This window comes from Grammomys surdaster, unplaced genomic scaffold (assembly GCF_004785775.1).
Source record: "Grammomys surdaster isolate TR1022 unplaced genomic scaffold, NIH_TR_1.0 125951, whole genome shotgun sequence".
Classification (NCBI taxonomy): domain Eukaryota; kingdom Metazoa; phylum Chordata; class Mammalia; order Rodentia; family Muridae; genus Grammomys; species Grammomys surdaster.
Genome location: NW_021620772.1, coordinates 1,150,747 through 1,167,340, shown reverse-complemented (window position 1 = coordinate 1,167,340; position 16,594 = coordinate 1,150,747). Strand labels below are relative to the sequence as shown.

General features: G+C 39.9%; 1 protein-coding gene across 1 annotated transcript in view; it reads right to left on the bottom strand.

Moving 5' to 3' along the window:
* The window catches only part of Lurap1l (leucine rich adaptor protein 1 like), a 40,793-nt gene extending 26,366 nt beyond the window's left edge, over positions 1–14,427 (bottom strand). The window contains exon 1 of the mRNA XM_028753635.1: positions 13,462–14,427. Within this exon, the coding sequence (XP_028609468.1) occupies positions 13,462–13,752 (291 nt within the window). The 5' untranslated portion in view covers positions 13,753–14,427. The remainder of the gene's footprint in view (positions 1–13,461) is intronic.
* Positions 14,428–16,594: the final 2,167 nt, after the last annotated feature.

Below are 16,594 nucleotides of genomic sequence, written 5' to 3'. Positions count from 1 at the left end.
ATGCAAGAAAACGAGCAAGCATGCAAAAGCACCCCTGCCTGCATTCTATAACTTCCCTAAAATAGCAACTACAATTGGTCCTTGTTGATTATTCAGCCATTCTCAAACTTCGTAGTTTAGCATTCCCTTATTTAGGACTATTCAAACTTTTTTATTAATCTCATTTTCACTAACTCTGAACACACAGTCATCCATCTGTCTCAATCATTCTTATTAAGGTTTCACAGTTAATCAATACTTCTCACTATGTCTGATTTGCTGAAGCTACTTAAACAATCACACGTCTCCTCAAAGGGGCACTCTTACAAATTAACTACCTTATATGAATCTGTTCCTCCAATGCTGAATTCCTGTACTCTCCTAAATTCTAAAGCTGAGTAAATTAGATATGGTTCTAGCTATGAGAGAATGTATTACCTACTGAGAGATCCACAAAGGAACAAAATCAAAACCAACATTAAACCAAATGTAACTAATTGCTTGACCCTCAGGATAAGTCAGAATTACTACATGGAATGTGGGAGCTAAGGCTGGAAGGGAGGCAAGAGACAGGCAAAGGCAAATGAGCCAGCTGAAGGGTCTGGGGAACGGAAATGGGGCTCCAATTGGGAATTAAGGTGCTAATGTATATCGCCTGAGCCCAGCATCAGATAAACAGTTTTGAAATAACTTTCTTTATAAAAGCAATAAAAACATATGCTTTATTAAAAATACCTTGGAGATTTGACAAAAAAAATTAACACCACAGAAATTAAATTATTTAATAATAACCCATGCCTTATTACCTGATTCATTGTAAGTAACCTGAAACCTATGTCTCCAGTTTTATCTGTACCCTGTGTGGAGTTTATCACAGGAATCAATATTGCTGATAACTAAAAAATGTGTGCTCTGTTTACTTCATGCCTTCTGCTGAAATATTTCCTGAGGCAGAGATGTAAGCCCCAGCTAGGGAACTTACTTAGAGTGTTAAATTGTATGCGTGTGAGTTTTCATTCGTGTCTGGTCCAACAAGAAGTGAGGATTTAGAAATATGAATATTTACTATGGATTTGTATGAATAGTACTTAACTGCAACACACAAATACCTAGCTGTGACAAAATTAACTCATGTAGAAGGGCACAGAGCAGGCAAATAGAATCTTGTTGGACTAATTTCCAAGAGTATGAATCAATCTGACTTTCAAACTTTCTTTTCTTTGCTCTTGGAAGAGTTGGTACATTTAAGTGGCACCAAATACTCTACACATAAGAGTAATTAAAAGGCATAAGATTTTTCACGTTGCTTCCTCTCACTGCATCAAAACCAAGTCAATGATTTTTAAAAGAAAATCGTAACAGTGCATTCCTCTGTAAGAACTGGGTGAAATCCAAATGGAGTCCATTTGTCTCGAGACTGAATGCAAACAAACATGACCCAGCACTTCATGTGATGAAACTCCAGAACATTCCCAGTAGTGATGCTGGACTTTTGGAATTTCAGTGTACATGGAAATGAATTTCCTCTATTTATATTGGCCAAGCCCTGACACCTGGAACAACCAGTTTTGGAAGTGGGAAAGCTGGCCTGTCTTTATCAGTGTGAATTCCCGCCATTTCTGTATCTTCATTTCCAAATCAGCAGTGTGAGTATTAGATATTGCTCCTAGGAGAATTAACTGATGATAAATGGTTATGAGTAAGAGTTACAGCACAGCTGATAATCCCATTGGCCCACTTGATTTCTGGTGCCAATGGAGATGATGGTGCGATCTAATGACCATATCCAACACTCATAACATGAACCTCAAGCAGTGCAGACATCTGAGAAAATGTTTCCATCTTGTTCCATGTACAGCAGCAGAGAATGGAGATTCCATTACCCTTTGGTATGCAATTACTGTGTATAGGTTGACATGTGGTGGCTTATGGTTTCCTAGGTTTCTAAAGGATGACCATTGAAGGACGGGGAATGAAACAGAACTCTGGAAATTTGAAGATCCATTACTAAATTATTTTTCCCCTAGTTTGAGTCCTAGTAATACAACTTCAATCTGAGGTAGTATTAAATCCAATGTCTATTAAAATAAGACTCCCTGTATTCTTGTCTATTTTCTCTACTGGAAAATCCAATACATAAAGACCATAAATGGATTAATTATACAGACTCTCCCTCACATATTTACTCGGGATATTTCCAAGCTAAGTTTTAGAAATTTCCAAATAAGGGATAATTGATAAAAGTCCAGTTACTACATGGCATACACAAAAGGCAAATCTTAAAAATGAAATAATGCAGTTATGAAGAGGAACTATAAAGGATAAAATTCTATTTGATTGCCTGGAATTGTCAGCACCACAGCCTTTGGTAAACACTGACTGTAGCCAAATTAAAGAAAATTAAGTGGAGAGTTTTCAAGTTTGTTCTCTCTCTCTCTCCCTCTCCCCCTCTCTCTCTCTCTCTCTGTGTGTGTGTATTGTTATTATTATTAAATATAATCCTCCAAGTGAGACTGAATTTTATAAGCCACATGTAATGCCATTCATGGGGAGAGTGAAGTCTTACTTGTTTCACTTCCTCCGTAACCAGCAGCTAGAGTACCAGGCAAATGGCCTACTATAGACACAATTCTAAGACACATACTATCTGCCAGATATATGTTATAACCACCGTACTGAGATACAGGCCACACATGTTACACTAATTAGATAACTGCATTATCTTATTGCAGTTGTATAACCTGGGGAATGGTGAAGGAGACACAGAGGAAAGTACTTTGAGAGCTATGAATATGGACCATACACACATCAAAAAGAGACCTCATTTTGCTACTGTTGTGAATCATAATATAAATATCTGATATTCATGATCTCTGATATTTGACGCCTGTGGGAGAGGTGCTGATTGATCTTTGGTCTCTGGTAGGCTTAGTGTTCTGTCACAAAAACTTCAAAGGACAAATTTGATTTCCATGGGAAAAAGTGAGATATGTTCGTAATTGTTTCATTATTGTACAACCATATACACAGGAGAGGAAATCAGACCCCTCCCACCCAGAATGTCTGCCTTGGGGAAGTTCTCATTAAGTTCCTGAGAAGCACAGCAGCATAGCAATATCATACTTACAGTCTTTAGAGATTTAAGAATCATTTGCGGGGAGTGTGTGTGTGTGTGTGTGTGTGTATGTGTGTATGTGTGTGTGTGTTATGACTTGGACCCTGTTTTTTTTCCCAACCTTTAATAAAAGTCTAAAATATTTCAAAACAAATGAGTTTTAAATGTCTGCCACATATTTAGAATTTTTTCTCTAGAGGATTTGAATTAGAAAGACTGATTATAGGCAGGAAAATTCCATGCTGTGGTACTTCTCAGAAGGCAAAGCCTGATGCCTTTGGTAAAGGCAGTATTCACACAGCTGTGTACAGACAGAAATATCCAGACGGAAATACACAGTCACTGGTTTAGTTGCAACACTAGAATTATGTGACGGCCATTTTAAATCTTTCTAATTAATATGGTTTCAAATGAACACACACACACACACCTACAAATAGACTGATTCATCAAAACTCCTACGAATAAATATTATGATCTCAAAGAGAACATTCGAATTGCACCAGGCATTTTTCTTTCCCTATGTGTACTAAATGACATGAATGTTAACCTTTTTGTGTCTCTGTTAAGTTGTTTCTTCACCCTGAAACCTCAAAACCTTATTACAGAGCAGGAGAGGATGGCAAAGTTGATGTGTGTGCTCTCTGTGCAGGGGCAAAGAAGAACACTCCCTTCCAGGCTGTGCTCTGCCAACATTCCTAGCCCCATGGTTATTGTGATAGGCTGTATCCAAAGACAGAGTTGGACCTACTACCAGGGACAAATTCTCCAACACTCTTTCAAAGCAGGTAGAAAATTGATGTCTTATCTTTATATTAATTTTTTTAATGTCTATTACCACAATCACAGAGAGCAAGAGGATGTTGCAGTCTCTGATCAATAGCCTAGTTCCAAAGGCCTGGGTTTGGCTGGTGGGCCTGCTGTCTTTGTTCTACTCTAGAAAAGTGCTGCTGGCACTTTTTTTTTTCAAACATGAAAGCTGGAAACAGACTGAGGTATGTTTTAGTTCACAGTTAGCTCTAAGGAAATGGCTAGGCCATTGGGAGACACAGGCATCAAATCAAATAGTCACAGATATGTCCTAGAATTGATTATATTGTAGGAGAAAAAGGAGTGAGCCACTAACCACATTGGGATACAAGATCTAATGCTGTCACATCAGGAATGGCAAACAGTTCGACATCTGCATAATTTTGTCAGACTTTTACTACAGAGAAACCTTTTACCAGAGACTGGCTCATGAATGTCTTTTAAACATTAACGGTATTTTACTATAGAAAGATTTCTGTCCGTTTAGTCTTTATCTATAATTCATTAAGTTTTCCAGTGTGACTAACACCACAGATCTAAATGATAAAACCAAATTATACTGAGGGCCCCATGTGTATCTCTACAATGCAATTTATAGTCTCATTGTAAAGACAGAAGACTAAAGTGTAGGTTCTGACTGTAGCCTATGAGTCATGTACCATCCTAAAAAGAAGAGTTTCTGTATCCTTAATTATTTCTAATCATCTGGTCTTGACAAGGCTTATTGATGCTTTTTCTCAACTACTCTTGCTGGCAGTATTTAGGCTATCCTTAATAGCTGAGTAGAATGCTTTGCCACCGCCTCAGAACACTTATCAACTCCATCGTTGCCTTCTTTGCATGGACCAGATATGGTACAGTTATTTAAGCTATACTTTTGGTTTTAAGTTCATTTGTTTGTGGCTATCTCTTGGAGAAGGAAAGTATTCATTTTATTTTATTATTATTATTAGCATTAGTAATAGCAGTCGTATATAGGAGCCCACAGTTGAGAGATTTTGGACATCTTAAAGGAACTGAATTTTTTAAAGTGTTTGAATGTTTTAAAGTTTGTGGGGCTTTTAAATTATATTATGGTTTGTTTATACTGTGATGTTAATATCATATCTTGAGAATAAACAAAAAAGAAAAATTCAGATTCAATGCTGATGTGTTAGTCAGGATGACAAGGGTTCAACTTGCAAAGTTTGTTTGTCTGTTGTCAATATGACACAGGCTGTAGTCATCTGGGAAGAAGAGATTTCAAACTGAGGAGTTGCTTCCATCAGAACAGCCTATAAGCCCAGGGGCACTTTCTTGATTAAGAATTGATGTGGAAGGGCCCAGCGCTCTATGGGTAGTTCCAGCCCTGGGTAGGTGGTTCTGAGTTACATATAAAAGAAAGCTAAGCAAGCCATAGAGAGCAAGCCAATAATCGATGCTTCTCCATGGCCTCTGGTTCAGTTCCTGGCTCGAGTTCCTTCTGTGACTTCTCTTCCTGATGGACTATAACTATGTGAGGTAACCACTCCTTTCCTCCCTAAGTTGTTTTTGATCACAGTACCTTTTTACAGAAACAGAAAGTAAACTAATATAGTATATATTTATTCTACTGTTCTGTTCCTCTAAAAAACCCTGACTAATATAACATGTATATATAATGAGTTTCTCTAGGCCATAAATAGACTATATTAATAACATTAATATTAATAACATCAACATCTAAGAAAATGTTTCCATCTTGTTCCATGCACAGCAGTGGAGAATGGAAATTCCATTACCCTTTGGTATGCAATTATTGTGTATAGGTTGATATGTGGTGGCTTATGATTTCCTCTAAAGGATGACCATTGAAGGACGGGGGATGAAGCAGATTAATAATGATGGCTCCAAATTTGATGAGGGTATATATGATGTATGTGTTTGTGTATAGGTAGATGCATGGGTATGTGCATGAGTGTGAAGGTCAGAGGACAGCCTCTGATGTCATCCTTGAGAATGTCACATGCTTCCTTTAACACCAGGCTTCTCATCGTCCAGGAAATGGTGAAGCTAGACTGGCAAGTTAAGGAGCCCAGGGATCCCTGTTTCTTTCTTCCCAGTTCTGAGATTTCACTCGTGTACTAAATGCCAGGCATTTTTATATGGGTTCTTAGGATTGAACTCAGGTCGTTGTGATTATGAGGCAAGCACTTTACAGACAAAGCAATTTCTCAGTTCTGCTGGACTTTTAGTAATGACATACAGTGATAAACGTACAGAAAAAAGTAGACTTTTACAGAAATCTATGGTTATTTCTTTTTGAAACACTTCTATGGTATGGCAAAGCCAGAATGAATAGGTCATGTTGGTAGTACCTTTTATCTCTTTAAAACAATAGTGTCGAGCTTATCAAGGTACTTTCTGCAAATCCCACCCACAGCAAAGCATCAGTGACCATTTCTTCCAGTGTATACAATCCAGCACATTGGTACTATCTTCTCTTTGCAAACAAGCCTGAAAGTTTATTGCTATTAGTCTCTAATGTCAAAACAAAATCACAACATCCCAGCTATGCTTGGAAGCAACATGTGTGTATGATAGATGATAGGTAGATAGATGGTTAACATAAAAGAATCCTAGAAGACTATTTATTGGTTGAACCTAGAAAAATACCTGCATCATGAGCTTCTAAGAGTTATGAATATATCTGGGCATGATGGCACATACTTTTAACCCTAGCTCTCTGGAGGCAAAGTTTGGTGAATCTCTGTGAGTTCAAGGCTACCCTGGTCTGCACAGACAGTTGCACACCAGTTAGGCTGAATAGGAAGATTCTGTTGAGCTAAAACCCTCTACATATTGGTATCAAAACTTGTTATAGATTCATCTGGAACTCCAGTTTACATTCATATTCTCTCTCTCCCTCCGTCCCTCTCCTCCTCCCCTTTCCTCCTCTTTCTCTCTTTGTGGTGTGTGTGTGTGTGTGTGTGTGTGTGTGTCAGAGATCAATGATCAACGCTGAGTGATTCCTTTTCTATTGGCCTTCAGCAAATTTGGGGAACAGGGTCCTGCATAGAACGTGGAGCTCGCTAACTCAGCTAGACTATGGGCCTATGGGGTCAGGAAGCTATACAGGTCCTCCTCTCTCTTCCTTACCTCATGCTGGCGTTACAGGTTTTATTGCAGAGGCTTTAAATTCAGGTCCACAGAGTTGATTAGAAAACACTTTATGCATTGTGCTACCTTCCCAGACCCTGCCTGAGTTTATGAACCCTTTCCAAAGTCTACCAAGACCTTTCTGGCAAAGCAGAGGGCTACCACTTGAGTAGTAAATGTCTGGGATTGAATGAATAAAAACATGGGGCTGGCAGACAGCTCAGCTGTTAAGAGCACTTATTCTTCTTTTAGAGTTTTTGTTCCCATAACCTATATGAGGGTTCACAACTCTCTGTAACTTCAGTTCCAGTGGGTCCAGGAGACCCAGTGATTCCATCTCACACTAACAGATGGGATTCCAAAGACTTTCTGATGAATCTTAACTCCAGAGTTGTGCCTTAGAAACTAAAGTCTCAATGCAGAAAAACATCTTTTCAGTATGTCTCATGTCAGTGGAAGATAGAAGGTATATTTTTATGCCAGCACAAGATGAACATTCAGAGCTTAAAATTCCCAAACAACTTGTAGTCTTTTTTTTTTTTTAAACAATGCAGCATGCTTCTGTTATGTAACCTGCATGGAAGGAAATTCTATTCTTCCAGGAAATGTTCTTAGGATAGGTGTGGTGGCACACTCTTTTAACTTGAAGGGCACCTGTGAGTTTGGGGCCAGCCAGGATTGTGCAGTGAGACCCTGTCTCAAAAAAAAAAAAAAAAAAAAAAAAAAAAGGAAGGAAAGAAGGAAGGAAGGAAGGAAGTTAGGTTATTGGGTCAACAACATGGCTTAGCAGGCCTGATATCCTGAGTTAAATCCCTGGGCTTAAATGGTAGGAAACTGATTCCTGAGTTGTCCTCTGTCTCTCTCTGACACATCTGACACATGTGTGCTTGGGCATTAGTTTGTGGAAGTGTGATGGTTTCCATGTTATGTGTTTACTGTCAATGAGTTTCTAGCAAAGTGACATTAGGGCTACTGCTAATCCAAGAACCACTCATTATAAAAGTATGTCTCATAAAGATTTACTTATTACCTTAAGAACACTAATGTTACATGGGCAAAGGACAGAAGCAGCTACTGCTGGAAACTAGCTGTCCTCCATGTCTTTATCCCTGCATTAAACCCTTGATTTACATGATTGTCAGGGTCACTTCATGAGTCACCAGGGCTTATCCTCATGAGTCACATCCACAGCCAGGCTCCCGTGTCTCAAATGTAGCATCTGGCACCCACTGACATGTTGGCTTGTAATCATTCTCTGGCCAAATTATATTCCCATTTTATCTTTTCAACCATCTTGAGAACTCATTAAGGAAAATGCCTCCACTTCTCAGCTTCTACCTAGAGGCAACCAAGTAATAAAAAAATCTCCTTGCCTACACTGAAGTGAACTCAAAGCCAAGTGTGAAGTCAATAAAATTAAAACTTGCTTTTAAGGGAATTTTAAAGTTTTTTTTTTAATTACAAAAATAAAGAAACCATTTAAAATAGGGAGGGGCATAGTAAAAAAAAAAAATCAGTAAGCAAAGTATCCACAAAAGTCAAGCAGAAATCTATTTTCAAGATCTTTACAAACATTTTAATTTGTGTTCTAGTATCACTTATGATTTTTTCTTTCAAAAAATTTAGAGTTACTTATTTTATGTGTTTGAGTGTTTTGCCTCCACGTATGTATGTGGGTACAGGGAACTGAACCAGGGCTCTCTGCAGAAATAGCAGGTGCTCTTAACTGCTGAAACTCTGGAACCCACATTTTCTACCATATGTGTATTTGTGTCTAGTCCAAGGCATTGCTCTGAAAACTTCATTAAAGACAAACGTTGACAATCAGTTGCAGTATGTGATATGTTGTAGTAAGAAAGTCTAAGTCACTAATTTCAGATTTCTATGCTCACAGATATTGAAATCTGCAAACTATGGATCCAAATACGGAAATCAGGACACAGTGTTTTCATGTCAGCTTTCACAATGGCTCCAGCCTACCTGAAAATTGTAAAAGGTCTCCACCTGAGACAGCCCTGACTGGGATATACATGGACACTTCCACGGGCAGTGCCTCTCCTAGTCCACAGCAGACTTTGATTTTCTAACTAATACGAGTCTAGGAAGGTAACATCAGGACCGTGCATTAGATCCCTTATAACTTCAATCTCCTATGGTCTGCTGATTGCCTCTATTATCTTCTTCACTTCAAATTTGCCACAGGGTAATTCTATGAAAATGGTTTTCATTCTCAAGCTGGAAGTATGGTCCAAATATTTTGACATCGTTCAACAACCTTTTGAATAATTCATAAAGAAAGATTATGTTTTAAACTAGATTATACCGAAACAAAATTTGATGGAACTTATCTGTACTTACTGAAAGGTTTCTGATACTATGAGATTATAAAAAATAGTCATATATAATAACCAATGAAATCCTTATTTTAAGAAAATTATTTAAAATGAATATTTTTTATATAATGTGAGGAAGAAAGCTCTAAAGAAAGTCTCTCAAAACTGACTTAAATAATAATACTTATTGTTGTATGTGTGCATGAAGGCAATGGCATGTATCATGGGGTGTGTGTGTGTGTGTGTGTGTGTGTGTGTGTATAGATCAGAGGACAACTATTAGGTATAGTCACCAACTTTCATTTGTAGGTTCCAAACTCGAATTCAGGTTGCCAGGCTTGTCAGTGAATGTCTTTACACATAGAGCCATTATGAGAACCCCAATACTGACTTTTTTAAAGGAAAACATTTTGCTCTTGTTCCCTAAGGTCAAAGTGGCTGCGTGCACGCGCGCGCACACACACACACACAATTACCAACTGATAAGTGAATCCACATTCACAATAACCCCTGCCACATATCCCATGGAACTCTGTGAGTTTCTTATCATTTTGCAAGGTACTAAGATATCACAGATTTACAAGAGCTAAACTATATTTTTAAAAGAAGTTTCTGAAATATAGATCAATGTGGGGGGAAAAAAGCACAGGCAACACAGGTGCAATAAGTTCCAATGATAATTTTGTTCACTAAATAAATGTGTAGCCTTACCCTCTATTCTCAACTCATCTCAATGCCAGGACAAAAGGTTTCTTTTCAAGTGTGAATGAAGGAAGATACCTCCTTTGTTGTAGTCTAATCTTAGGTACAAATGATACACATTAAAATGAGCTGAGAAGTAATGAACAAATACAGATTATGTTTTAACATCTATATATTTTGTTGTATTGAGTTTGTTTTTTGTTTTTTGTTTTTTTTTTTTTATGACAAGGTCTCACTGGGTAGGCCTGGCTGTTCTGGAAATCACAGAAGTCTTCCTGCTTCTGCCTCCTCCCAAGTGCTGCCACTGCTCACAGGCTTCTTGGGAAAATTTTGTATCAGAGGCCCAATACATACCTCCAGCTTCATAATAAATTTCACATATAGTTCGACATTTCTCTCTTGTATTGTTAAATTTCCTAATCTCTAAATTCAAAATCAGAACCATTCGCATTGGAAATTTTGTTCCTGAAATTACTTAGATTTTACCTATGCTCACAAGTGTCTTTATCAATATTTTCCTTACACATGGCACTATGTGTATTGTTAAGAAGGGTTTCAACATTAAGGAGTTTGGCCAGAGATAGCTACTTACCCCACTTCAATGTCTTTACCCACCTTTCTGTCTTACAAACTACCGTCTAGATTTCTAAGAGTAATGAGTACAACATTTACCGACAAGGATAAAAGATGTTATCCATGGAAGCATAAAAGGAGATGGCAGGGGGCTGAAGGGATGTTCAGTGGGAAATGTACTTGCCTCACAAGCTGAGGACCAGAGTTAGGAGTCCTAGCATCCACGCAAACACCAAATGCATTCCTGTAATCCAGTGAACAAGCTGGCTAGCTAGAGTAGACAGATGGACAATCGATGCATCAATATATAAGATGGCGACTGATGGAAGAAGACACCTGATATCAACCTACTCAATGTGCCTGTGTGCATGCACCCATGCATAGCTAAAATGAATATACCTCCTCTGCCTCCTAAATGAAGCCAGCGTTTGTAACATTCACCCATTGGAGACTTGTATTAGAACAGAGTTTATCCCAAAGCATCAATCAAGGCATCCATTTTTCTTAGTCTACAGCCATTGAGAACTCACAGAGAAAATCCAGTGAAGATTCATTAAGTTGTTGCTATTGTCCATTTGTATTTTAAAAAGTTAATACCAGAGTGCTGGAAAGAGAGGTAGACAGTTATAAGCACTTGTTGCTCTTTCAAAGGACCCTTATTCAGTTCTAACATCCATAATGGCAGCTCACAATTGTCTGTAATTCCAGCTCTAGTGTATACAAAACTGTATACTGGCCTTTGAGGACACCTGGTATGAATGCAGTGTACAAATTCATTCAGAGAAACCATTCATATATGCTAAATAAAAATAATTTTTAGAAAAACTGATACATCATTATCATCATAAATAGGTAAATAGGAAGATATAGCTGAAAGATTTTTTTATCAACTTGGAAAGTTTCATTAGGAAAAATAGATGTCTGGTAGATATTCTTAGTTGAAAATGACCAGTTTTCCTTAGTCTACAGAATTCAATACTACAAATAAAAGTCAAATAAGCATAAGAGATTTGAAAGCTCTTAATGGACAAATTCATTGATTGAAAAGGTTTTATTTTTTACATTCATGTATTTAGTTTGTGAGATGTACATACACATGCACGTGACACCATGGTGCTTGTGTAGACGTCAGAGAGCTGATTCTCGATAAGAATCCTGGGTATCAAACTTAGCATCAAACTTGGCTAGGTCACCAGACTCAGCATTTTTACATCCTTTGAGGACAGTGGTTCTCAACCTTTCTAATGCATCGAATCTCATGTTGTGGTGACCCTAAACCATAAAATTATTTCATTGCTACTTCATAACTGTACCTTTGTTACTATTATTAGTTTTAATGTAAATATATGATGTACAGGATATCTGATGTGTGATGTCCGATGGGGTCTAGACTCAGGTTGAGAACTATTGCCTAGACCAGTAGTGACTCTGAATTTGGTAGATGTTTGAGATGCTTAGAGTCTTAGCAATCTTGCCTCCTTTATTGATTTTATTTCATATTTCAGAGCTCATTGCTTACTAAGATATGGTAACTATGTAATAAATATTTGGAGTGATTAATATATATAATTTGTATATGTGTATTTAGGCAGTGAAATATGAATAGTAATAAAAATAATGTGCAATGCACAAAGTATTTATATACATATTCAGTTACATGTAGAAATATCTGAAACATTTTCAAGTGGTAAGCAAGTACTGAAGACATGAAGTCCTCAAGTAGACCAGGTTTGGAGATCTAGTGAGGGTCTTATAGAATGATAGTCTATAGTGTTTTAATAGGTCATGATCTCTGAAGACTGTCTTTTTTGCTTGGAATATATCACTGGGGTTTCCCTATCACAGAAAATAAGAAGGAAACTTAGATGTGAACTCCCACAGACTACTTTTGTAGGAAGCCCTTCTCACAACCCCCCTGGGAGACTGAGGGCCACTGTTGAAATTTTCCTCCTCTCCAAGTTCGTAGAAAACGCTTGTGGCCATTTGCTCCAAAAGGCTTAGAGATAATTTCCTCCAATCAGCTCATCATTGTAAAGATCACAAACTGAGATCTGTAGAGGCCAAGACTCGCCCAAGAGCTCAAGGCAAATGAATGAATGCCTTAGTCTAAGGGCATCCGGAAGAACGAGTCTTAAACCTACTTGACCCATTGTCCTAATCCGAGGTTCACAGAAATGGTAGAGAAAACAAGTGCTGATTGAGGACTAGAGGAAAGGGTGGGAGGCAGTCATTAGCAAATCCCTGGGCTCGGGGTCACCTGCTCTCCAGGATCAAAACAGTGAAACAAGCCTTTCACAGGCACATCAAGGGCGAGGAGCCATTGTTTTCAGAACCAGCTGTGGCGAATCTACTCAACAGTGGCCTTGGGACAGCTGCAGCTGCTGCAACAAGGGGAGGGTGGAGGAGAGCAAACTACCGAGGCAGGCTGCAAAGGACCCAGCCGCGCCACCTCCCGGCCAGCTGGGAGGCATTTCTGCGCTAAGTGCATTGGACTAAACCACCCTTTGAACCAAGGCAAAACATAAACCGCTCGCAGCAGGCCCAGAGCCGCGCAGTTAACTGCGGGCCTTCAGCAGGCTAGTGCGGGAAAACCCGCGGCTGGCAACTGCAGAGTGCAGCGCAGTGAGTAGCGCTATCAGAAAGTGGAGTGGAGCCACTGAGCTGCCAGGGCACCCCGTGACCGAGCAAAGTCCTCAGGGTTCAAGCTTAGCTGTAGCCGAGTCCATAGGCGCGCTCCCGCTCACCCCCTCCCGGTTTCTCCCCAGCTCTCGCGCCACCCTCTCGGATCCCAGGCCCTGGGTCCCCAGGACGCCACTGACACATCACACTCACCATCTCCTGCCTGAGGATGTGCAGTTTGGTCTCTAACCTCTCCAGGGCGCTGGGGTGACTACGTCGTGGAGAGCCAGAGGCAGGGGAGGATGAAGAAGAAGAGGACACGGAGGGCGCGAAGCTGCTGCAGCTACTGCTGCTGCTGCAGCTCCCACCAACCCCGCTGGGGTCCGCAGCCCCTTCCCGGGGCGCCGGCTCCTCCCCGCGCAGCGAGCGCGCTAGGCTCTCGGGCACTTTGCGCCCCAGCTTCAGCTCGATGTCTCTGAGGTCTGGCAGCGGGCCGTCTTCCATGACTCTTTGCGAGGGGCGACACTGACAGTAAAGGCAGAGGGCGCGCGGAGGCGGCGGCCTGGCGGGCTCTGGAGCTCAGCACTGGGCTCCTCGGGCCGGGTCTGGGTCCCCGCGGTCGCCCGTGCGCTCCATGCCCCGGGCGCAGTCGGCAGATCTGCACCCGGCCGCAGTTTCAGGCTCTGCAGCTCTGCAGCCAGCAAGATTAGCCGGATCGCTTCATTCCTTCCTCTCTGGCCGCTCCACCGCTAAGTTGAGTTAATTGATACTGCAGAGAAGGGCAAAAGCTAGTACGTTATACCGAGAGACCCAAGAGGGAAATGGAACCTGATCGATGGGGGAAAATTCTCATTTCAAACTGTCCGTTCACATCCCTGCGCCGTTCACGGTGCCCATCTGGTATTACACCACACAGAATAACGATGTGACCACAATCCCGGGTCGTTTCATTTTCCAGCCATATGTCGCCAAGGATCAGACTATCTTGGACCGTCAGGAAAAAAAAAATCTCTGATCAATGAAAGAAGTAGGTTCGTCGTGTGTGTATGCGGTATAAACGCATTAAAAAAATAAAGACAAAAAGAAAAAGACAGAGTTAGCTTAGCTGGGTTTCAAGGGCTTCCTGGTTGGTGCAGCAGTGTCCTTTCCTTTTAGGCTGTCTCATCCAAGTCATTGTGTTCCTCCGAGCCTCGGAAACTTTAAACTCGGCTGGCAGGTGGACCAAAGCAGAGCCAACCCTTGTACCGTATGTCACAGACAAAAAGAGCAGCAAAATCTTCCCAATCCTGAAGTTAAGAAACTGACTTGAAAGTCCTGTCTTAGCTGAGCATACTCATATTAGGTTACTAAGTTAAATGTTGTCCTGCTGAAGTCCCCTGACAGATACAACATGTAGAAAACATTTTTAACATTAGAGGCGGAAGAATGGCTAAATTTTATGTCGTTCTATTATCCCCCAACTTTCCTAAAAGCCAACACGCATAGCATTAGAAATCTTGCCCAATAACTCCCCAAAGAACAGAGAAATTCAATCAATAAATAGCTCTGTGAAAATATACAATAAGATATAATTTTCTTACCAGTATTCCAGTATACTACCCAAAGCAAAAATGAAAAATATACCAATGTATGTGTGTGTGTGTGTGTGTGTGTGTGTGTATGAATACTGAGAGGGCAGGAGAATTTTAAATGGAGGAAATTGTTGAATCCTTCCTCTTTAACTCTGAGAATAACTAGTGAAATCATACTTGTTTTCTTTGATAATTTACCTATAATTTGAATTTGCCACTATTTAGGAAGGACCACAACTTTGTAAACTATTAATCTGGAATACTTATACCAAGTAAATTAGCATAAAGTACATAGATTATAAGATTCCTTCAACATTATATTTGTGTCAGTGAGAGTTGAGAGTAATGTTTTCAACCCACTAAAGTATAGTTTTTGGTTTCCGTTGAAGTATTTCCAAGTTGATCCTTTTTTTCTGGGACAAGCGGAGGTTTGTGCCCTTGGTTCTTCTGGCCTCCTTCCCATTCAGGTTTTCCATTCAAAACATCATAGACAAATGGAGTTTGGAGTTTGTTCCTGTCATTTTCTCATCTAAGAAACCTTAAAAGGAGAAAAGGCATAGATCTTCTGAATGAAATATCTCATGTCAAAGAAAATGTTGCTGAAATTGTCTTGTCAACAAGCCAGACCTTTGCATGTGTTAACTGTTTTTAAAATGAAAAGAAAAAAAAATGTTACAAGTTAGGTGGCTCATTTCAAAGTCAAAACTACCATTTATGGAATCAAAGGAGAACCAAATTAAACCTCAACTCTCCCATAAAACTGCATGTATTGTTTTAAAGCTGGCAAACCACAAGCTGGTTGCATGAGGATTGCACTATGGCATGTAATTATGGACGCTCCTCATTTGAGTCATGAACAGCTTTTATTATAAACTGTACAAAGTTCAACTCAGAGCTGAACTCAAAGCAAACCTCATGTGTTCAATATCTAGTTTGATCTTCATTCAACAAGTCACTGTTGAGTTATCATCAGTGGAGTGCCTATCTATAACTAAGACAGTTCTTGACCTTATAATAAAAAGTGTATTATAGTTGGGTGGTGGTGGCACATGCCTTAAATCGCAGCACTCAGGAGGCAGAAGCAGGCAGATCTCTGAGTTGGAGGCCAGCCTGGTCTCTAGTGTAAGTTCCAGGACGGCCAGGGCTACACTAAGAAATCCTGTTTAGAAACAAACAAATTTCTCATTCCAAATTTCTGAAAATCAGATTTTTTTTTAAGTTTTAGTCTTGAGCACATTTTCTGTTCACTTAAAAGATGTATCTATGAGGAAATGTGTGAGAGAGTTGGCCAGAAGCTGGTGCATTGATGTGGGGAATTAGACATAAGCTGCCATGGTGAGTTCTAGATGGGCAGTGGGCACGGTATAGCATCCCCAGCAGTGCAAGGGGGAAACCAGGGAGAAGAAAACAGACAAGGAGAGACACACCCTGGCCACACTCTTTTAACAGCTCCCCGCCCACTCCTACTTCCCCAGCTCAGTGCTTGTCAGTGCACTGTGTTTACCCAGGCCAAACGTACTGAAACACAGGATTGTAAAAACACTGGGTTTGTGCGTGGCAGCTTTTATGCTTTTGTAGGTGATAGGTCCCAGGACTATGTTGGTTCTGACTTAAATTAGTCTTTCTACATTTTTAAGATGCATACACAAATAAAGGATGGATGTTAAAGTATAAAAACCAGAGAGACTGAACTTCCTCTACTGTTGGATTGTGTTCACAGAGAAGAACAGAGGCCTCTTATTTATTATAGAAAATCCCTGTTGGTTGATTAAATA